The 23,683-nt window shown below is 32.8% G+C and overlaps 1 protein-coding gene across 3 annotated transcripts in view; it reads left to right on the forward strand.

Moving 5' to 3' along the window:
* SUCO (SUN domain containing ossification factor) overlaps positions 1 to 23,683 on the forward strand; it is a 73,062-nt gene that overhangs the window by 22,718 nt on the left and 26,661 nt on the right. Inside the window, exons 5-15 of one of the 3 annotated variants that reach the window (XM_036849257.1) lie at positions 1,468 to 1,605; positions 1,840 to 1,990; positions 5,490 to 5,613; positions 6,310 to 6,446; positions 7,522 to 7,589; positions 14,979 to 15,086; positions 16,650 to 16,755; positions 19,297 to 19,317; positions 19,520 to 19,575; positions 20,054 to 20,145; positions 20,967 to 21,032. In XM_036849257.1, coding sequence (XP_036705152.1) covers positions 1,468 to 1,605; positions 1,840 to 1,990; positions 5,490 to 5,613; positions 6,310 to 6,446; positions 7,522 to 7,589; positions 14,979 to 15,086; positions 16,650 to 16,755; positions 19,297 to 19,317; positions 19,520 to 19,575; positions 20,054 to 20,145; positions 20,967 to 21,032 — 1,067 coding nt within the window. The remainder of the gene's footprint in view (positions 1 to 1,467; positions 1,606 to 1,839; positions 1,991 to 5,489; positions 5,614 to 6,309; positions 6,447 to 7,521; positions 7,590 to 14,978; positions 15,087 to 16,649; positions 16,756 to 19,296; positions 19,318 to 19,519; positions 19,576 to 20,053; positions 20,146 to 20,966; positions 21,033 to 23,683) is intronic. The other 2 variants (XM_036849266.1, XM_036849275.1) reach the window with 2 other exon arrangements.

Consider the following 23,683-nt stretch of genomic DNA (forward strand, 5'->3'; position numbering starts at 1 on the left):
GTAGCACTTAGTTGTCTTTAACTTCATTCGAAGCAGTTTTGTTAGATTGTATGTGACAGCTGTAATATCAGCATGCATTTAAAAAAAGACATCAAAATTGGTGAATTTTTGTGTAGCCATTTTAATATTGAAGATGGAAGAAAAAAAGCAACATTTTTGGTCTGTTATGCTTTATTATTTCAAGAAAGGTAAAAAAAACAACTGAAATGCACAAAAAGATTTGTGCAGTGTATGGAGAAGGTGCTGTGACTGATCGAACAAGTCAAAAGTGGTTTGCGAAGTTTCATGCTGGAGATTTCTCGCTGGACGATGCTCCACGGTCGGGTAGACCAGCTGAAGTTGATAGCGATCAAATTGAGACATTAACTGAGAACAATCAACATTATATACCACGAGGGAGATAGCCAACATACTCAAAATATCCAAATCAAGCACTGAAAATCATTTGCACCAGCTTGGTTATGTTAATCGCTTTGATGTTTGGGTTCCGTATAAATTAAGCGGAAAAAACCTTTTTGACTGTATTTCCGTATGCGATTCTCTACTTAAATGTAATGAAAACATTCTGTTTTTAAAACAAATTGTGACGGGCGATGAAAAGTGGATACTGTACAATAATGTGGAATGGAAGAGATCATGGGGCAAGCGAAATGAACCAGCACCAACCACACCAAAGGCCGGTCTTCATCCAAAGAAGGTGATGTTGTGTATATGTGTATATGGTGGGATTGGAAGTGAGCCCTCTATTATGAGCTCCTTCCAGAAAACCAAGTGATTAATTCCAACAAGTACTGCTCCCAGTTAGACCAACTGAAAGCAGCACTCGACAAAAAGCATCCAGAATTAGTCAACAGAAAACACATAATCTTCTATCAGGATAGCGCAAGACTGCATGTTTCTTTGATGACCAGGCAAAAACTGTTACAGCTTGGCTGGGAAGTTCTGATTCATCCGCCGTATTCACCAGGCGTTGCACCTTTGGATTTCCATTTACTTCGGTCTTCACAAAATTCTCTTAATGGAAAAAATTTCAATTCCCTGGAAGACTGTAAAAGGTACCTGAACAGTTCTTTGCTCAAAAAGCTAAAAAGTTTTGGGAAAATGGAATTATGAAGTTGCCTGAAAAATGGCAGAAGGTAGTGGAACAAAAGGGTGAATATGTTGTTCAATAACGTTCTTGGTGAAAATGAAAAATGTGTCTTTTATTTTTACTTAAAAACCCAAGGCACTTTTTGGCCAACCCAATATTTAAAGGCCAAGCAAGGGCACTAACAGATCGAGTCAACGGTTTACATAATTTAAATCTTTACACGATTTAAAATATCTGAATTCTTGAAAATCGTCTGCAGAGCTGTAAAGCATTCTTTTCTGGCTTAGATTTGTTTTGGAAATCAGTAATATCACTTTTAACTTATGGTTCATTATATCCATTAAATTGTCAGATTGTCTTTTTTGTTTCTATTTTAGTGAAATAGAAAAATCTGGTACTGTTCCTATAGCCAAGCCAAGTGAAACTGAGCAGTCTGAAACTGATTGTGATGTCGGTGAGGCCCTTGATGCAAATGCTCCAGTTGACCAGCCTTCCTTTGTCAGTCCACCTGAAAGGTGGGTGTGAGCACTTGTTTGCCCTTTGTATGGTTCTGTAATAAACAGCAGTGTCACGTTTGAGTAGACTTTGGTGCATGCTTAATTCCACTTTATGACTAAGAGAAAACTGATCCCTTTGTACTCTGTTCTTGGTTTGCTTTGTACTCATGTACACTTACAATAGTTTAGATTGCATATACTCGTTATTCAGCTAAAATTTGTTTATTTAATATGCCTTTTGCTTTCAAATAGCCTTGTTGGCCAGCATATAGAAAATGTGTCATCGTCGCATGGCAAAGGAAAGATAACAAAATCGGAATTTGAATCAAAAGTTTCATCAAGTGATCAGGGTGGTGGTGATCCAAAATCTGCATTGAATGCTTCAGATAATTTAAAAAGTGAGGTAGGTAAATAACTTGCACTGTTTCCTACTTTATTATACAATGCATTTTTGTTATTAGCTAATCTTGTAATTTGCTATCCGTATTTGCCATAAAGCCAGGGGATTAGTAGTTAGTGATGAACGTGGAACTGAGGTGAACTGTGCTCCCAGAGAGCAAGTGGTTGCTTCACAGAACTATTGCCAGGATACTGTTTATACATAGTGTTGTCCCAAGTATGAACTCTCTTGGGTTATATTTAATTATAAATGTTTTTTTGCCACCGTTGATTATTTGATAACCAGATACATAAAGTCCTTATTTAAGCAGGTAAGAGAGCTATATAGAAGAAGTTATGATTGTTAAATTTAAGTATCTTCAGAATAAAAATTTAACTCAATAATACAAGATTAAATTTAGTCTCTTCAACCAGAATTATGTTAAAGGGACATTTTACCCTTTGTTATTTGTGTGCAGAATACAACTAGACTAGCTTATATTAAAGAATATGATTCTTAAAATAAAGACAGGGCTCATTCCTGTGTAGCAGTTTTACTTTCTTTTCTTCTTTTGAGTTCTACTTTGACTTCATGTAGAGGCCAGTACAGAATTTCCTGAAGAAATGTTGACAGAGAAGTGTGCTCCCTTCAGCTAAGAAATAGCTGAATAAAAGAGATGAAGGCCACTCTGTGCACTTCAAAACGCTTGGAATCAGAGTATTTTAAAATACTGAGTACCACATCCACATTTGTTTCTTTATAATTTGGATCTTCTGTTCTCCACCTTTTCTTTCACATATTTTCTGTGAATCTGCACTCATAACTAACTAAACTTCATTCTGGAGACTTTAGTGTCGTTGGGCCAGCTGTTTATTTGATGCTTTTTATAAATATAGGAGGTCCCCATTTCATAGTCCAACATCTTGAAGGAACTAATTTTCCCAGTGAAACCAAATCAAGCATATGTTACAGTTCAGTTGTCAAATACCACAGGCATAAATAAAATTAGACAAACATTACAAAAATGTCTTCTTTGAGCTATTTAAGTATCAAATGTAAAATTCAACCATGGCAGCCAGTTTTGTCCAAGATTTGCTTTGTTCTCCTTAACCATTTGCAATGTCTTGCAGATCCTTGAGATAACGGGGATAAGCTCTCTCCCACTCACACAAACTTAACAGGGCAGAATTATCCTGAACTGGATAGTATACAAAACTACTGGACACTTTATAATATGCTCATTATCTGACAATTTTTCTGGAATATTAAGTTATTTAGGAGGTAATTAATACAGTTAAAAATTCCACTCTTCTGCCTGTTATAATGCTTTACAAAGTAATTTTATTGTATTGTTTAGTTCTCTTATTTGTTGCTAAGAGGCAATAGTGATTGCTCTGCCTGGGTCTCAAAGAGTGTGTGTATGTTCTTACTTCTTATGTATTTCTTTTAGTATTTGGGCTTTACTCTTAAATATCTCAACTATATTATTTTTTATAAATATTTGTTTATTTTCTCATTCAAACTAGATTTTTGTTATTTAATTTTTAAATTAAATTAGTATAATGCTACTTCTTTAATTTTATTTTCTGCTATGTATTTTTTTAATAGCCACATACTTTATTTGATAAATTAGTGTGTTCTGCAAAACACTCCGACGTGGAGGTTGTATAGGAACCAATTTGCTAATAAGTCTTCCTAAAAGGAGGTAATAGGTATTTGTATTGATGTATTACACTAATACACTAATTAGTATTAGTACTCGAAAATGTGCCCTAATATAGCAAATATATACTGTATGAAATTTGTGCTATTTACCAAAGTAAGCTTGTCTAAATAGATGTTTTGTACACTTCTCAAGGTACTGTTAAAAAGTATGTGTTGTTTTAGGAATACAGAAGTAATTTAAAAATGGAATGAACATCCTTGCATACATTCTTCCAATTAAGAAAAAAATTACAGATTGAATTGTATGCCCTTCCCAGTTACATTTCTTCTCTCCACTTCAGATATAACCACTATCTTGAATTTGGTGTTTTTTACATTGGTAGAGCATGTTTTTTAACTTTTACCAAATATGCATTGCTACAAACAATACATACTATTATTTGGCATATTTTGAAACAATGTAAAATGGTATCATTCTTGTCTTAAGTATCATTTTACTCAACATTGTTTATGAGTTTTGTCTATGCATTGTTCGAGTCTACCACAATTTATTCTTCAATTAATGGATATTTAGATTGTTCCTAATTTTTTGATGTTATCAATAGTGCTGCAGTAAGTATCCTTATGCATATTTTCTTAGGCACATATGTGTGTTTTCACTGATATTTATACATAGGAGTGGAATTATTGGGTCATAGGGTATGCATATCTTTATTTAATATTCCTAAATGTTAAACTCACTTTAGCAGTCTAATAGATGTCGCATGGCTCAATAGGCTGTCACACTTTAACCTCAATCAGATTGGTATTATTTATTTAGTATCTTTAGTTTTCGTTTGCATTCCCTGATTATACTGAGAGTGAACATTTTGTATTTTCTCTTTGCTTAGTTTATTGTTCCTCCTTTACTCTCCCCCATTATTGATTTGTAGGCAGTCTTTATAGTTGGTAATAATTCTTTGTTGGCTGAATGTGTTGCAGATATTTATTTCTGTCTCTGGCTATTTGAACCATGTGGTTTATGGTCTTTTGATATATTTAATTTTTAAATTATAATCTATCCAAATGTATCATTTTTAAAAATGATCTCTTTCTTTGTCTTGTTGAATCCTTTTATAGCCTGAATCATGAAGATGTTTTTCTGTACTTTCTTTAAGCTTTGCTTTTCACATTTAGGTTTTTACATCCACCGTAAAATTTTTATATAAATGGTACTTCTTTTTTTTTTAAATTTTTATTGGAGTATAATTGACTTACAATGTTGTATTACATTCTGCTGTACAGCAAAGTGAATCAATTATACATATATCAACTCTTTTTTAGATTCTTTTCCCATATAGGTCATTACAGAGTATTTAGATTTCCCTCTGCTATACACTAGGTCGTTACTCATTATGTAAATGGTACTTCTTGTTAAGGATTTTGTAGAAACAATATACGACATCTAAAATTAGTTAGCTTCCTTTAATGTGTATATTATTTTAATGTAGATTTTAAGATGGATGCATTAAAATTATAGTATTTATTTGTACAGTTTTTGTATGGGTAATTTTTGGCTTACGATATTATATAGGTTTTTTTACAACCTATGCTAATATTGCTAACATGTGAAGGGATTCATCCTGTGGTGCTTAGGTAGAAGATTTTAATTCTTCGAAGAGAAACTCAACTTTTAAGTTAAACCAAAACTTTTCTTTTTACATTTTTTGGTTTTTTTTCAAAATACTATCATTCCTTATAAAATTGGACTTTTATTTAATTTGACAGAAACATTTGTATTTACTATTATAATTTATTAATCTGTTTTCTCTATATTCTTTGAAATCTGAAATCTGTTTATTTTTGACATTTCTGTCAGAGTTCTGATTATACAAAACCAGGAGAAATTGACCCTGCATCTATAACAAATCCCAAAGATCCAGAAGATATACCAACATTTGATGAATGGAAGAAGAAAGTTATGGAAGTAGAAAAAGAAAAAAGTAAGGAAGCACTGTGATTCTTTTTTCTTTTTTTTAAAGGGCCTGGTTTAAATATGTAGTTCTCTTTTTAATTTGTAAAACAAAGTAACAGTTCTGAAAACTTTTTAAAGGTGAAACTTACCAAGATGCTTTTGATTACCCACATGCAATTTAGCTGTGCATATGCCTTAATCTTGATTAAAATCCATTATTGTAAATTATTAAATGAGGCTAAAATAAAGTAGGCAGAGCAGTGATTTTTCATCTCAGTTTTATAAGAGGAAAGTTGAGGCATGGAAAGTTCTGAGTCATAAAGCTTTAAACTGTAAACAGAATTGGACTAAATTATCATACTTTCTTTTTGTTGTTATAAAATAACTCTCAGAGTTAAAAATTATGATTAGGATTAGAGATAGAAGGATAGCATTCATCCTTAATAGAATAAAATGTATATGCAGAAGTTTTGATTTTCATGGATAAGCTTCATTTTGTGACTTGTACTAGGCATAAATCAAGTAATGTGGATTTTTGTAGTTAATTTGTTTATTAGGGATATTTTAAAGTTATTGAGCTGAAGCATTTTGATTTTCATGTGGGTTTTTAAAATATTCTCTTAAGCATTAAAACCTGTTCTCTAGATGGCAGCCTGTTGCTCTTGAGATTGTTTGCTCTGGGTATTTTCAATCGTAATCATCATATATATATGTTCATAATAAGGTTTGTCTGCAGGTCAGTCAATGCATCCATCTTCTAATGGAGGTCTACATGCCACAAAAAAGGTCCAGAAAAATCGAAATAATTATGCTTCAGTAGAATGTGGTGCCAAAATTTTGGCAGCTAACCCAGAAGCCAAGGTACTGCAGTGTAAAATTCTTCTGTACATATAGAAAACTAGTGACTTTATTAAATATAAGCAGTGGTTTCCTGGTAACTGTATTTTAACATGAGCTATTTTCCTAATCCACTAATAAATGCACGATTATGCTTTTAAAGACATTTTCTTGCATGAATTCTTAGTGTATTGGTTGATACATTGCACCCTATTTTTGTTTTTTCTTTTTAAAGACAATTTTTTTAGAGCAGTTAGAGGTTCACAGCAAAATTGAGAGGAAGGTACAGAGATTTCTCATATACCCCCTGTCCCCACGCGTGTTAGCCTCCTCCATTATCAACATCTCCCACCAGAATGGTACATTTGTTACAGTTAATGAACTTATATTGACACATTGTTATCACCTGAAGTCCATAGTTTACATTAGAGTTCACTCTTAAACATTCTGTGGTTTTGGACAAATGTATAATGACATGGATCTGCCCTTATAGTATCATACAGAGTATTTTTACTGCTCTAAAAATCCTCTGCGCTCTACCTATTCACTGCTTCCTTCCCCCAACTTTTGGGAACCACTGATCTTTTTACTATCTCCCTAGTGTTATCTGAATGTCATATAGCTGGAATCATACCATACGCAGCTTTTTCAGATTGGCTTCTTTCACTTATTAATATGCATTTAAGATTCATCCATGTCTTTTCATGGCTTGATACCTCATTTCTTTTTAGTGTTGAATAATATTCCATTGTCTGGATGTACCACAGTTTATCCATTCACCTACTGAAGGGCATACACTCTGTTTTTAAACTTTTAAAACCTGTGTGAAATTTACAGAAGGAAATAGCTAATAGAAAAGTAATTTTTCCCCTATAGTAACAGACATTTAATTTTAAATGTCTTGTTATAAGGCTAACTTAGCACAGTATAGACAAAACTTGTAAATTTTAGCCACTTTTATGCTTTCTTCCCAAAGTGAATGTTTCAGAGTCTTAGGTGTATTTTAAGATCTAAAAATATAGAAAACCTAGAAAGCTTGATAGTTGAAATAAATCTTTTTCTTTAAGTAATTTATTCCCTTCCTCCTTTCTAAAAATAGAGCACATCTGCTATTCTTATAGAAAATATGGATCTTTATATGTTGAATCCTTGCAGCACTAAAATTTGGTAAGTAATATAAAATTTAATAAAGTGTACTCTATACATGTATTATATTAAGCTTTTATTTTGGGATTAGATTGATTTGTTCATATAGTCACTTAATAAGCATTTATGATTGGTTGGTGGTGGTACTGTACTTACCTTAGGTCCTGGGGTACAGAATTGAAGACAAAAATGCCTTTCCTTTTAAGGACATCACACAAAAAAATTGACAGATCTAGTTAAACAGTTACCAAATGGTATAAAAAGTACTGCTGAAAAGGTATTATAGGATAAGGGATGATATATAACTGCAGAAGAGGATGAGCTTGCTAGAAGAGGTAGTTCATGAGCTGAATCTTGAAGGATGAATTCCTTGAATTCATAGGAAGTCACAGATGAGGGAGGCAGAGGTATTCAGGAACTATAAGAATAAGGGGATAGCGCTAAAAGGAGCATATTTATCTTCTGGGTAACTATAAGTAGAAGCAACCTGAAGAAGTTATTTTAGTGATTACAAGAATAGAGGTACAATTAGAGTCATCATGGAAGATGAGACAGCAGAGTCAGTTTAGCAATAACCAGGCCATTCCATGCTACGCATACCCAGCTTAAAAGTTTCTGAAGTTTATCTTAAAGACCGTGGAGGGTAGTGTTTGTTTTAAGTAAGGAAATGACATGACCTCACTGGTGTTTTAGGAAGGCTTATCCTTAAAAGGTGGCCTACAGCATAATGCAGTTGGAAGCAGGGAAACCAGTTAGGAACCTGTTGTCATAGATCAGGTGAGAAATGAGGGCTTTAATTAAGACATTGGCAATTTGGATAAAGAAGAGAGGGGAATCTGAAAAATGTGTATAGCAGATAAAATTGACAGCTCTGGGTTAGTAACTGGATGTGAAGAAGAGAGAGGCATCTGTTAATCTCCCTTGATTTTGGCTTCCCTGCTTGGATCTGTGATTCTGCCACTAACTAAGAATATAGGCAAAGGAACCGATTTATGTGGGAAATCAATTGATATACCAACAATTTTATTAGGTTACTTGATTTCATTGATCAAAAGCAGCTGTTTTAAAAAAGAATTGAGATAAATCACCACCATCAAATTGAGTAATATATATATATAATTTTTTTAATTTAAAGAGAAACTCTTTAAAGATAATGCTTATTCTTTTCTACTTTTGGTTTTCACTCCTTTTGTTAATATACATATTTAAGTTCAGTTTGAAAATTAACACCAAGCTATTTAAGGGCATTAAGGGATAATATTAAAAAACTTAATTTTCCCATATGCCATTTGGTCTGGAAACTGAATTTGAGGAAATAGTTATCTGAGATCATAATCAAAATGTTATTTTTGGGTTTTTGTTTTTGTTTGTAAAAGCCCCTGTAGTCAGTAACAACTCAGTTTTTATGCTCTAAAATTTTGTATTTTAAGCAAAGACATGCTGGGATGAAGTTATATGAAGCAATCATTTTGTTTTATTCTGGTTTACAGAATAAGTGATCATAGCTACCCGTTTGTATTTTAACGTTTTTGCAGACAGCATGTATTCGTGTATGTGTGTTTACTGTATATTTTACTTTTTGCTCATCCATTTATGCATCTTTTCATTGTATAATTAAAGAACCTCAGAACACCTTTACTGATTTAACCTGATTTGATTGGGTTGACCCACCTAAGGTATATTAAGATCACACAGTCTCATTATAGCTTTATAAATCCTAATATCTGGTAGAATAAGTTTATACCTCATCTTCAGATGTATCTTCACTACTTTTGTCCCTTTGTTTTTTCTTTTAAATTTTAGAATCTTGTTGAATTCTAAAAAAAAAAATCATGCTGGCATTTTTATTGAAATTGTATCAAATGTCTAGATGAATTTCAGGATAATTGACATTTTAGGATTTTGAGCCTTCTTGTTCATTTGATAGTTTGTCCATTTGTTCATTCATTCGTTTGTTCCTTCTTTCATTCTTTCTATGTTTATTGAGCACCTGTTATGTGAGGTTGCTGATACTAGAAATAACATTGTTTCACAAATTAGGCTGAGATCCTAGGAAGGTGTCAATCCCTAATCACTAATGAGACTGAACATATTTTCATGCACCAGTTTTTCCTGTAAATAATGGTGCTATGAACATTGGGGTGCACGTATTGTATCTTTACAAATTAATGTTCTCATTTTCTTCAGTTTTATACCCAGCAGTGGAATTGCTGGATCGTATGGTAGTTTTATTTTTAGTGTTTTGAAGAACCTCCATACTGTTTTACATAATGGCTGCACCATTTTACAGTGTACTAGGGTTCCCACCAACAGTGTACTAGGGTTCCCGTTTATCCACATCCTTGCCAACGTTTGTTATTTGTAGACTTTTCAGGGGTGGCCGTTCTGACATATGTGAGGTGATATCTCATCGTGGTTTGATCTGCATTTTTTGATGATTAGCTATGTTGATCATTTTTCATCTGCCTGTTGGCCATCTGTATATCTTCTTGGAAAAATGTCTATTCAAGTCTTCTGCCCATTTTTAACACATTTTTGACCAGAGATGTATTATGGCCACAGGCATTAGTTTCTGCAAAAATCCCCCAGTCAGTAATGTGTTGGGCTTCCCTGGTGGCACAGTGGTTAAGAGTCCACGTGCCAATGCAGGGGACACGGGTTCGAGCCCTGGTCCGGGAAGATCCCACCTGCCACGGAGCAACTGAGCCCTTGCTCCACAACTACTGAGCCTGAGCTCTAGAGCCCATGCTCTGCAACAAGAGAAGCCACCGCAATGAGAAGCCTGCACACCACAATGAGGAGTAGCCCCCACTCACCACAACTAGAGGAAGCCTGCTCGCAGCAACAAAGACCCAACACAGCCAAAAAATAAATAAATAAAATAATGTGTTAAACTGGGTTCTTTGTTTTCTTTGATATTGAGTTGTATGAGTTGTTTATAAATTCTGGATATTAACCCCTTATCAGTCAGCATTTGCAAATGTTTTCTCCCATTTAGTAGGTTGTCTTTTTGTTTTGTTGATGGTTTCCTTTGCTGTGCTAAAGCTTTTAAGTTTACTTTTGCTTTTATTTCTTTTGCGTTAGGAGACAGATCCAAAAAAATAGTGCTATGATTTGTCAGAGTGTTCTGCCTATGCTCTTTTCTAGGAGGTCTGTGGTTTCAGGTCTTACATTTAGGTCTTTAATCCATTTTGCGTTTACTTTTGTATATGGTGTGAGGAAATGTTCTGATCTCATTTTTTTTACATTTAGCTGTCCAGTTTTTCCAGCACCACTTATTGAAGAGACTGTCTTTTCTCCATTGTATATTCTTGTCTTCATTGTCATGGATTAACTGACCATAAGTACATGGGTTTATTTCTGGGCTCTCCATCCTGTTCCATTGATCTGTTGTCTGTTTTTGTGTCAGTACCATGCTGTTTTGATTACTGTTGGTTTGTAGTATAATCTGAAGTCAGGGAGCATGATATCTCCAGCTTTGTTCGTTTTTCTCAAGATTCAATGTTCTAAATTTGGAACTCAACTGTAAAACCTTCCAGGCCTCTGGGAAGATGTTAATTTTAAATTAAGTATGTGATTTCAAAAATAAATATTTAGTATAGTCACATGGCTCAAACCCAAAAAGGTATTTAAAAGAGGTAGGCCTCTGGGAAGATGTTAATTTTAAATTAAGTATGTGATTTCAAAAATAAATATTTAGTATAGTCACATGGCTCAAACCCAAAAAGGTATTTAAAAGAGGTAGGGGAGTTACAGTGAGAAATATACTTCCAATCTGTAATCTATCTTCCTATTCAGTGTTAAATTTTTAGGTATCTTTTTAGTTTCTTTATGCAAAAAATTAGAGATTTTTATTTATCTCTCACTTTTTACAGTAGTATATTATACTTACTATGTCACCTTGAATTAAGTTTTAACTTAAAAATATCTGGTCATGTTTCTGTTTCACTCATATAAAACTTTCTCATTTTTTTTTTGATAGCTGCATGAAAATCCATTATATGATTGTACCAAGATTTAACTAGTCTTCTGTTGATGGTGTTTGGGTTGTTTATAATCTTTTGCCATGACAGCCAGTTATTATAAATAAGCTTGTGCATACACTGTTTTATACTTGTGTGAATAGATGGGAAGTTTTAAAAATTATATTTAAAAGAAATAATTATGAGACTATATAGGTTTTCTATTTCTTCTTTTTTTTTTTTTTTTTAAATTTATTTATTTATTTATTTATGGCTGTGTTGGGTCTTCGTTTCTGTGCGAGGGCTTTCTCTAGTTGTGGCAAGGGGGGGCCAATCTTCATCGCGGTGCGCGGGCCTCTAACTATCGCGGCCTCTCTTGTTGCGGAGCACAGGCTCCAGACGCGCAGGCTCAGTAATTGTGGCTCACGGGCCTAGTTGCTCCGCGGCATGTGGGATCTTCCCAGACCAGGGCTCGAACCTGTGTCCCCTGCATTGGCAGTCAGACTCCCAACCACTGCGCCACCAGGGAAGCCCTCTATTTCTTCTTGAGTTAGTTTTGGTAAATTACATTTTTCTAGGAATTTGTCTTTAATCCATTTTGAAAGTTTTTGTAGTAAAGCTGTTTATGGTATTCTCTTATTGTTTAAAGATCTTTTCTTTGTAGCTTTGCAGTATAGTCTGAAGTCAGGGAATGTGATTCCACCAGCTCTGTTCTTTCTCAAGATTGTTTTGACTATTCGGGGTATTTTGTGTTTCCATATAAATTTTAAAGTTATGTGTTCTTGTTTTGTGAAAAATGCCATTGGATTGCATTGAATTTGTAGATTGCCTTGGGTAGTATGTTCATATCATCTGAATTTTGACACATGGTATTTTATCAAACTATTCTTATGTTTAGATCTGCTACTTTACTGATCTTTTAAAATTCCTGACCTATAAATATTTAAGGGAAGTATGTTGAAATTAGATTTGTCAGCTTTTTATGTAGTTCTATTAATTTACAAAGTGTTGTCTGCTTCTAAGAAAATATAAAAGATGAGGCAGTAAGATAAGAAAGCATTTTAAAATCAACTTTCATGTGAAATAATTACATATGTACTAATGTTTTATGAGTCTGTTAGTTTCATACAAGTTTTAGAATTGTTAAATCTGCCCGGTGAATTGACTCTTTACACCTGGAAATACATTTGTCCAAAAGTTTATTTTAACTGTTAGTAATATAGCTCCTATTTTCTTAGAAATTGAGAACATTGTATGCAAAAAAAGGAGGTAGAGGAGAATTTGCTTTTTCTTCTTAGTGCTCTTTTAGATTTGTTTTCTCCATTGTAAATAAAAAGCAAAGTCTTGAGTCTGATTTTCTTTAGTTTCCTCTCCCCAGGGTGTTGTGGTGGTATGGACAATGTTTAGGCTTTGGAGCCAGATAGATGTTTATTTTGACTTTTAGCTTTACTATTTATTGGCTAAATGACTATTAGTTAGGACTCTTGATTCTGCTGCTTTAACAGAGACCAGGTAACTGTGGTTTAAAAAAGATAGATATTTAATTTTCTCTGACATAAAAACCTCAAGCTGGTAGGTGGTGCAGGGAACAGAGAACAATTAAAGGACCCACACACCTTCTGTCATGTTTTTCTACCACCCCTGAGATGTTGTCTCTGCCTGCATTGCTGAGATGATTTCTTCCTACCACATCCTCATTCTAGCCTGCAAGGTAGGAAAAAGCAAATGGAGAGGTAGCAGCTTCTTTTTAAAGGCTTGACCTGGAAGTTGCACTTGGACATGCCGCTCACATCCCATGACCCATAACTAAGCAACATTGCCAAGACTGGGAAAAACAGTCTTTGATGGGTGGCCGTATGGTTGGCTACATCTTTGGAGGGGGGCACAGGTTCTGTTACTAAAAAGGCAGAAAGGACAAATGTAAAGTAACCAATTAGTGATTATTGAATGGTTCTATAAAATGGAGATAGTGTCCTATGCAGTTTGGTTGTAAGAATTAAATCAAAGGATGGATATAAATCATCTACCATGGTATCTGACCCAGAGTAAGCATTCAGCTAATGTTAGTTTCCTTTTTTTCATGAGCTTTTCTCTGAATCATGGCTGTTTTTACCATCTCCTGGAACTCAGTTCTGTTGCTTTCCAGGATTAACACAATATGTTAATTTCAATGCCTTTCATTTATTTAACATTTAATTGTCAGTGTATGTAATCTCATTTGATATAATAATTAGTTTATTAAAGTATTGGAGTGCTAGATGTCATGAGTATTTCTTTTCCCGAAGTGCCATGCTTTATGCAGTTTTATTTTACACATGTAGAACCATACTTTTAATTTTTTCCTAAACAGCAATATTTTGTGGCATCTTTTCCATGTCCATAAATATATATATCTCAATTATCATTTTTTTCAAAAAGTTTCATACACATGATTTCATATAATCCTATAATAACCCTTTTTTTTCCCTTCCCTACCCCTATTTCCCCTCCTCCTTTCCCTCTCCCTCTCCCCACTGGTAACCACCAGTTTGTTCTCTATATCTGTGAGTCTGCTTCTTTTTTGTTTTATATACTAGTTTGTTGTATTTTTAAAAACAGCTTTATTGAGGAATAATTGGCATAAAAAACTGCATGTAAAATAAATTGCAAAATGTTAAAGTGTACGATTTGATAAGTTTTGACATTTATACATCTATGAAACCATCACCACAATGAAGATAACAAGCATGTCTATCTCTCCCAAAAGTCCTCATGCCCCTTTATAATTTTTCCCTCCCAGCCTTAACCCCATAGCAATTAAAGATCTGTTTTCTATCACTATACATTAGTTTATATTTTCTAGATTTTTATATAAATGGAATGTATAGTTTTTAATACCATTTTTAATAGCTGTTTGGTATTTCATTGTCTGGGTGGGGCCATAATTTGTTAATCAATGCTCTGTGCTAAACATTTAGGTTGACTTCTCCCCCCCCCCATAAACTGTGCTTTGTTATGTTTATTAAGATGTATATTCAAGGGTGATCATTTGGAGACGTGTATCCATAGATTAAATTTCTAAAAGTATATTGCTGAATCAAAGGCTGTGGTACCTTTTGAGACAATATGGCCAAACTGCCCTCTAGACTGGTCAGGTTACACTCGTACTAGCTGTTCTTAGTCAAGTCATTCCTTCTCCAAGAATGAGGTTTGTCATTAGAAAAGAATCTTCTAAAAAAATATTATAGGACAAAATCAGTATCTTTTTTTCCCACTAATGATATGCTTGGGAAATACTTAAGGGTGTTCCTTATTTATAACCAAGGTTGCAAATCCTCTTCCTTCCTTACATTTTTTTAATGAGTAACTTCATGGAGGTCTAGTTTATGTAAGCCGTTAATGTCATGTTTAATATGAACTGTTATTTTGATTGGTTTATCTAAATAATTGTCTTGTGTTCTTTTTAAAGGTTTGTTATTGAACTCTGTGAACCAATTCAAGTAAAACAGTTTGATATTGCAAATTATGAATTATTTTCTTCTACTCCTAAAGACTTTCTGGTTTCTATCAGTGACAGGTAAATTCTAAAGCTGGTTTCTACAGAGTTTATATTGGATTTTCAGAATAAAAATTTAAAAACAGGTCACATTTTAAAACTTTAATTATTTTATTTTTTATTTTAATCAACTTGTATCAATTTGTAAGAACAGTAGTAATACTATTGTAGGAAAGGCACTTGTTAGTTTACTTTCATTAACTTATATAGTGCGTATAACAACCCTCTGATATTATTCCCTTATGAGATGAGGAAACAGACAAGGAGAGATTAAGTAGCTTGCCTAGGTCGCATGACTTGTGGCTTGGACAACCAAGATTCAAATGTAGATCTGTATGACTTTAAAGTCCTTACTTTTAATATATTATGCCCTATTGCTTCCAGATATTCTTTAAAAAGTTATTAAAAACATACATGAGCATTTTATATCATGAGGTATATTTTTGTTAAAGTATATTTTAAAAACTTTGGTATATATGAGTGATTATAAGAGAAATAAACATACATTGTAAGGAATTTGGTAGAGAACCCCAATCCTATCAACCATAGATAACTGTATTAGCATTTTAATACATTCCTTCCAGTCTTTTCTACACATTTATTCTACCAAAAAAGTCAGTTTTTAATGCTTACATCTTGAGAATATCCTTTTGTGTTTTAAACACATCATTTTTAATGAATACTTGATATTTTCCTTCCAGTGGAGGTGTTTATTCCTTCCATAAATCCTTTTTGAGTGCCCATAATATACCATGTAGGATGCTGTTTTTTATTTTACCGTTCTTTTATCATTGATCATTAAGGGTTTTCTGTGGTGTTTCTTCCCCCACCCCACACTTAGCATTGCCTAATACAGTTTTTGAAATGAATTCTCAAGATCTCTCATTCATTTTTCTTTTACTAATCTTGCTCAAATCATTTCCTTTTCTCTAAGCTGTAATTTTCTTATATGTCAAATGAATATTCAGCTTTGACAACTAAAGTGTTTTTTTTTAATGTGATGAGAGAACACTCGTTACTTTGAGGGATTCTTTAAATGCTGTAGTAAACAAAAATAATAGTTTTGGGCTATTACATTAGATTTCCTTTTAAAGGGGGAAAAGCTATATAAGCTGTGAAATTCAAATATTATAGTAAAGGATTTTTTCTTTTTCCCTTTCCACCAGTACTTATACTTCATATCATCACACACTTATTGGTACATGAAGAGTAGTACCTCTTTCTTCCAAAACAATCTCTTGGCTACTTTCTGTTTTAAAACCTCCAGTTTACTTGGAAGCCCTCCCAAACCCCAAGAAGCAGTCCTGGTCCTACTTTTGTCTTCCTCTGTCTTCTATTTGATAATGGTGTAATTTTTCAAGACCATCTTTCCTCGTAAGGAGGAACCTGTCAGAGTTTAGCTGGAAGAAAAAATGTATTTATTCAACTCGATGCTTAACTCATATTTAAACTATGTTAAGTGAGTATGTTTACCTGGAGAGGGGGAAAATAATGCATAGGATCTCTTTTGAAAATGTGATGGAACCTCTCAATATGTGATTTATGATTTTCTAAAAAGGAATATTTATATTTTATATTTTCTAGATACCCCACAAATAAATGGATTAAGCTGGGTACTTTCCATGGTAGAGATGAGAGGACTGTCCAGAGTTTCCCTTTAGATGAACAGATGTATGCAAAATATGTGAAGGTATGTTTATATTTGCAGAACTATGTTCTATAATGAAACATACCTGTTATTCATACTTTGTACCTCACCTGTTTAGAAATAAGAAAAATTAAGAGGAAATTTACTGCAATATTCCTTTTAATAAAACAATTCTTACTTGGATATATTATTTTATGGGACAAATACTAATAAAGTCCCTTTTGTATAACTGGAAACCTAGGCTAGTTTTTTGATATCTGTGGCTCTGATGAAATTCCAAATTATAACTCGTAATATTTTTGGAGTCTTGATATAAAATGTCATCTTTATAGTATTATATTTCTTTATATTTTAAAACCCAAATCAGTTAGTCACTGCAGTCTTTAAAGCAGGTCTGATTATTGGAATCTAAGATCATTTCCATTTTCATATCTAGTTATTTATCATTATGGCTTTTTGCCTTTTGTATACTCAAATGAAATATTATGTCTAAGTAACAATTTCAAATAAAGTTTTAACCATTTAAATTCCTGCTGCAACCTAAATGTCCATCAACAGAGGAATTGATAAAGAAGTTGTAGTACATATATACAAAGGAATATTACTCAGCCATAAAAAAGAATGAAATAATGCCATTTGCAGCAACATGGATGGACCTCCAGATTGTCACACTGAGTGAAATAAGTCAGACAGAGAAAGATAAATATCATATGATATCACTTATATGTGGAATCTAAAAAAAAAAAAATGGTACAGATGAACTTATTTACAGAACAAATGCTACAGATGAAATTATTTACAAAACAGAAACAAAACACAAACTTTTGGTTACTGGGGAGAAAGTGGAGGGTGGAGGGAGGGAAAAATTGGGAGACTGGAATTGACACATATACATTACTATATATAAAATAGATAACTAATAAGGACCTACTGTATAGCATAGGGAACTCTTCTATAATACTCTGTAATGACCGATATGGGAAAAGAATCTAAAAAAGAACGGATGTATGTATAACTGATAACACTTTGCTGTACAGCAGAAACTAACGCAACATTGTAAATCAACTATACTCCAATAAAAATAAAAAATAAATAAATAAATAAATTCCTGCTGCTTCCTCCCCCAATGTAGAGGTGGAATTATCTACCAAAGTAGAATTAATCACTCTTGAATTGAATTTAGACAAAATATGGGAATTTCTTACTCCTCTTATTTCTTCTTTTTTTTCTTTAAAATAATACAGCCATACCTTAAAGTACAACTGTGTTAATAATAAGACCTTTTGGAATGACAGCAGCTCTAATTTTCTTTCTAATCTTTTCTTCTTTAAATGTGAAAACTTATAGCTACCTACTTGTCTTTTGGGATTTTACTGTCTATGTCTTTTTTAAGCATGTATTAAATTGGCTTCTGTAAATGGGTAAACTTGTAGTATTCCTAGTCTCCGTATAAAAATGCTTTTATAAAAATGCTGTTTTTAAAGTACAGTTGATATTCTCAGTTAATGATTCAGCTGTGTTCAGAAAGGTCGAAGGTACATTTTTAGTTTCTTTTAAAGTGAATACTGAAACAGTTGTTTCATGACTTTTTTATATAACACAGTTTCTACACTGTGATGAGGAAAAAAAATTAAAAATAATTTGGCAGGTGATAACAAGTATACCTAATTTTACAATTAAGACAACTGACATGTTATGAAATAGTTCCAAGAATCATTCTTTATATCATCTACCTTGTTAATAATGGAAGAACATTTTATTGGTGATACAAAAAATGCCATATAAAACTCCCTACTTTGTCCTTTTTATGATGGGAGACTATAGAGCATTTTGATGATTGGTTTTCTTAAAAGCCCTTTTTGGTAGAATTAAGTCTAAAAGCAAAAAATATTTACTTCTGATTCTCATTTTATACTGGTAAATGTTATATAAGTTTACCTGGGTTTTCCTCATCCCAAAAGAGCTAAATCCAAATTTACAAAATACTTTTTAATAATTTATATTTTAAAAATTTATTGATAAATATTTTCTACTTCTATAAGTTATACTTGAAATAGCATAGCATATCAAAAATTCATGTTTTCCCTAAAACAATTTGTATACAGTACTGTGCAAGAATAAATATTTCATATTATGCTAGTTAATTTTTTTATCAATATGAATGTTCATAGGTATGTGTAGCTGCATATGTATCAACATACAAATTCATATGTGGGTATATACATGATAACATATCTATAATATTTAAAGTAATATAAAACAGGTTATTTCTAGATACTCTTTACTAATTACTTTTAGAGTGCTTTCATATCTAATGGATAAATAAAACAGCAGCAATGAATTTTAGGTTAAAGTTAATTTATTTCATTACAGTTAGACTATACTTTCTAGTTGTGTTGGTAAAAATTTAAATCATTGCTTTGGTTTCTGCAAAGAAATAAGAGTACTACAATGTTATCCATCACAGTACATTGCTTTCTATTCCTTAATTATACAATAATTTACAAATATTAAATGTTGCTTATGGTATGTTATCCAGACTTTGGAACTGATTTCTTTTTCTTTTCCTTTCTCTTGCTTCAGATGTTCATCAAGTACATAAAGGTTAGCAACCTTCTCTTTTGCAATATTGAATAACAGGGCATGGCATATTATTCATGGCAAAAAGCAAAACTTTACAAGTATTGATTTTTGGGGAAACGAGGACTTTATTTTTAGAAATGTTATAATGAAAAAATGAATATATTGTTAGATAATCTCACATGCACTGTACTGGCTTCCCATTTCATGTGCTTTTATTCTTTAGGTGGAGTTGGTATCACATTTTGGATCAGAGCACTTTTGTCCATTAAGCCTTATAAGGTAATACAGAACAAAAAAATTTACTGAGTGGTTTAAAAAGAAAAAAAGGGATACATAAAAATCCCACTATATTTAAAGTGGAGAAATAATGTTCTACTATATGAAGATAACACCATAGAAATATAAGCTACTATACCTTTCTTACTCTTGAATACCGTTTAGAAAAATGTAAAAATTTCCTTTAAGAAAAAAGAACCTTCATTTTATGTGTTCGATTTAGCTTGCTTGATATGATGACAATATATGGAAACATTTTAGACCGATACAAAACTTAGTCATTGTATTTTTAAATGCCTTAAATAGATCAACATTTTAATGGAAACAGTGGATTGAGAAACAGTAGTCATTATTTTTGAGTCCAGAAGTTAATGGCCCTCAAAACATAACCAAAGTTATTATATTTTGTCATTTATTATGAAGAGGTGAGTCTTAACAACTGTTTAGTTTTGAAAGACTTTAATGAAATTGTTGTTAATAGGGTATTTGGCACTAGCATGGTGGAAGAATATGAAGAGATTGCTGATTCCCAGTACCAGTCAGAACGTCAAGAACTATTTGATGAAGACTATGGTAAGTGACTTTAAAACAGTGACTATTCATGTATTATTTTTTGCTTTTTAAAATCTAATGGTAATGGGTAAATGTAGGTCACTTAAAAAAATCAATATGATGGTTGTCTTTAGTTTTTTCCTTGTTTTTAACCCTAGTAACTAATTTTTTCTTAAACGCATTTTCTAAAATAATTTTCTGCTTTGTAAATTGAGCTGTTTTCCAGGCTTAACAATCAGTTATTTGTGACTGGAACTCCCTTCAGTAACATCAGTGCTATAAATTATGGTTATATCCCTATGCCAGCCCCAAAAACCTGTTACTCATAAGGCAACTGAAATAGTAGAATTGAAAATTAATTTCTTTGATTTGCCTTTAGCCTCAGAGCAAGCATATTGAGGCCTGAGTTTTTGAGAAACTCCCATGAACTTGCAGAGGTCGGAGAAGGTTTTATGATACCCTCCGTTTCTACTTTATCCAGTTCTTGTTTTAAGATGTCTTAAACTGTAGTCTGAAAAATCTAATTTTTCCCTTCCCTAGTTTTCCCATAAGTGAAGTGAAGACATTTACTAGGGGTTGGTAAACTACATTGAAAGCTTGAATAAAAGTCTTATAAATGTGATTAAAATTTTGGTAAGCAGTAGAAATATTTTCCTTGGTTTATATCTGTTTGATAAATGGCTTGTGAATTTCATTTTCTTTTTGTGAATGTGTTTTAGATGTATAATAAAAATTATAAAATTGTTTTAAATGTCAGCTGACTTTGACGGGATATAATTTGAGCTTTTAAACATATTGGAGATAGTTCTTAGCATAAGTACCTTCATTTTCTCTTTGAACAGATTACCCACTGGATTATAATACTGGGGAGGATAAATCCTCAAAAAATCTTCTTGGTTCTGCTACAAGTGAGTATTTTGGGTTTTGCTAGTCACTATAATTAAAGTATTTCTCAACTTTTTTTTCCTGGCATATGTGAACATTTTGTTGTGGTATAGTTTAGGGGGCTCCTACTCTCCCAGTGTTAAACTTTGAGTTGAAATCAAAGAAAATACTTTTGAAAAGTATTTCCATGGAAATAAAACAGGAAGAATATATGAAAACAAAGAAGAGAGGGAAAAATGCGAGCACAAGTTGGTTCTTCTACTAAAATTAAGCAGCTATATTTTTAGGCAAATTCCTTACAGTGAAGAATGGGCTATGAATTTACTTGGGGAAAGAATTATTAAAGAGGTCCTAGACCATATGAGTAAGAGCGTCTGGGTAATCATACTGGATGGGAAAGGAATTAGTTTTAGAGGTGGTACTCATCAGTGAAATCCTACCAAATGAGGATTTGTTAATATATGGGTATGGTTTCCTACTTAATTATAAAACATAAAGGCTGTTTCTTATTCATAATAATGATGATTCCCAACCAGTAACAATAATAGCAATAACAATATACTCTTTGTAAACTAAAAAGAACAATGACTAACATACTAGTTGTTTAATTTCTTGTCATGCCAACCTATTATCCGAACTTAGTGGTAGGCTAACTAAGTAGACTCCTTGAAAGACCATTACCGACTGACACTTTAGCTTTACTGTTAGAATGCAGGTAGGTATGTTTAATGTTTGTTATCTTTGGTTATTCCTGAATAATATGGAACTTACTGGAAGGAGTTTTCTTTTTATTTGGAGATTAATAATTGAATTTAATGAAAGTAAGTCTTAGTAAAATAGAAAACTATTTGTGCATTTCTCTTTTAGTGAGTTGAATTGCTTGAATCCCAATCTCACTGTGTACATTGTCCTTATACCTTTTTAAGATACTCAACCAGTAGTACATATACTTTAGGTAGATATTTGGGTGGCTACAGTATATGGAGTTGAGTCACTTCTCTTTCTTTTCATCTTTTTTTCCCTTTCTTCTCTTCGTGTCCTCTTCCTCTCCACAGAAGACTATAGATTTCAGTGGGCTTTTTAGGGAATAGGAAGAAGAGTGTTAAAAATACCTGCATAAAGGGAATGCTTTTATGTTATATTTAGCCTTGTTACAGATTAGCTCAATATATTTTGTTTTACTCTATTGCCAGTCAACTGACATGTTAGATATTATAGACTACTTTTAAGTAGGTTCCTTAGCTATATCTAGCTGATGATAGCATTAAAACAGGTGCCTCATTCACTGCTATGGTGTATAGTTTTTTAGGAGTGAAAAAATGATGCTATTTTATTTATCTGGATATTGATATTATTGTTCATGTCCTTAAATTTGTAATAAAAAACTATGTTATATAATAGTCATCATATCATAGCTCAGTAATGCTGACTTAGCTGTGAGGAGGAATTATTATTTTATGGGGTCAGAAAATAGCCCCAGACTAAAAGCTCTCTAGTATCCAATGGTTACTGGGAAGGAAGAGGCACCTTCCAGAAGTAATGACTTAGAAGTTTTAGATAAGGGAAAACTCTGTTGATATTCTTGCTTGCTTTTTCTACCTTCCTATGGGATTAACTCCAAGACACCATTAAAACGTTTTCAGTGGAGGACATTTCCCTATTTGTAATCACTTCTCTGACTAATGTATTATTAGTAATTAGATAATAATTAATGAGACATAGAATTTTTTTAGATCCTACTCTTTGGATCTTTTTCCTTGAAGGTGTGTTTCTTGGTAACACATCATTTTTCTTTTTTGTGGCTTTCTGGAAGGACAGTCCATTTACCTTCCAGTTTTTAGATGTTGAAAGATTTTGTGTAGTGAGACAAGATGGGTGGGAGGATGTCAGCTGAGCCTAAGCATGAAAAATGGGGTTTAAAAAGATCTCTATTTCTTGAAGTTTCAGAACAAGAGAGGCAGTAGTAACCGAGTGATAAGACTGCTGTCATAAAGTTTATAGGCATGACCTAACACTGCTGCCTTCTATACCTGTATCCTTCTAGTTTTCTCTGAACAGTCTAGGACTGGTTTTGAGCCTGACCTAGTTACTGCCTCCAATGTAGTATAACTTTAAGGCGTAAATAACAATGTGGAATCAGGCCAAAGAGCTAGTCTCTGGCACTGCAATGTCTGAATTTGACTATAATCATCACCACTTTCTAAATTAGCTTGAAGTTGGCCAATTTTGCACCTAATTCATTTTCAATATTTATGTAATGTCTTCAAAACAGAATCCTGTGGCTTTAATCTAAAGAGAAACTCTTTTTTTCTTTTTGTTGTTGAGCAATTAGTAGTCATAGGAAATATATGTCACCAGAGTATGTTGCTTCTGATGGGACTTGGTTGTCAAAGAGCATGCATGCTGCATATTTAGACCTATTGGATACTACATAATTTACTGAACTGCCAGAAAGGGAGAAACTACTATTTTAGAGCAGCATTCTTGGCTTTTACATATGCCAGTTCTGGCAACTCTTCTGCCTGAATCTTTTGTTTACATTCTTGAACCAGAACATTTAAATATTTTATATCACCAGAAATTCTTTGTATCACTCTGCTCTACTTGTGCTTGGTCATGTGGATCTTCCTGACCACTCTCTACTTTGATATTCTTGCAAGTCTGCCTTTACTCC

This window comes from Balaenoptera musculus, chromosome 1 (assembly GCF_009873245.2).
Source record: "Balaenoptera musculus isolate JJ_BM4_2016_0621 chromosome 1, mBalMus1.pri.v3, whole genome shotgun sequence".
NCBI classification, from domain to species: Eukaryota; Metazoa; Chordata; class Mammalia; order Artiodactyla; family Balaenopteridae; genus Balaenoptera; species Balaenoptera musculus.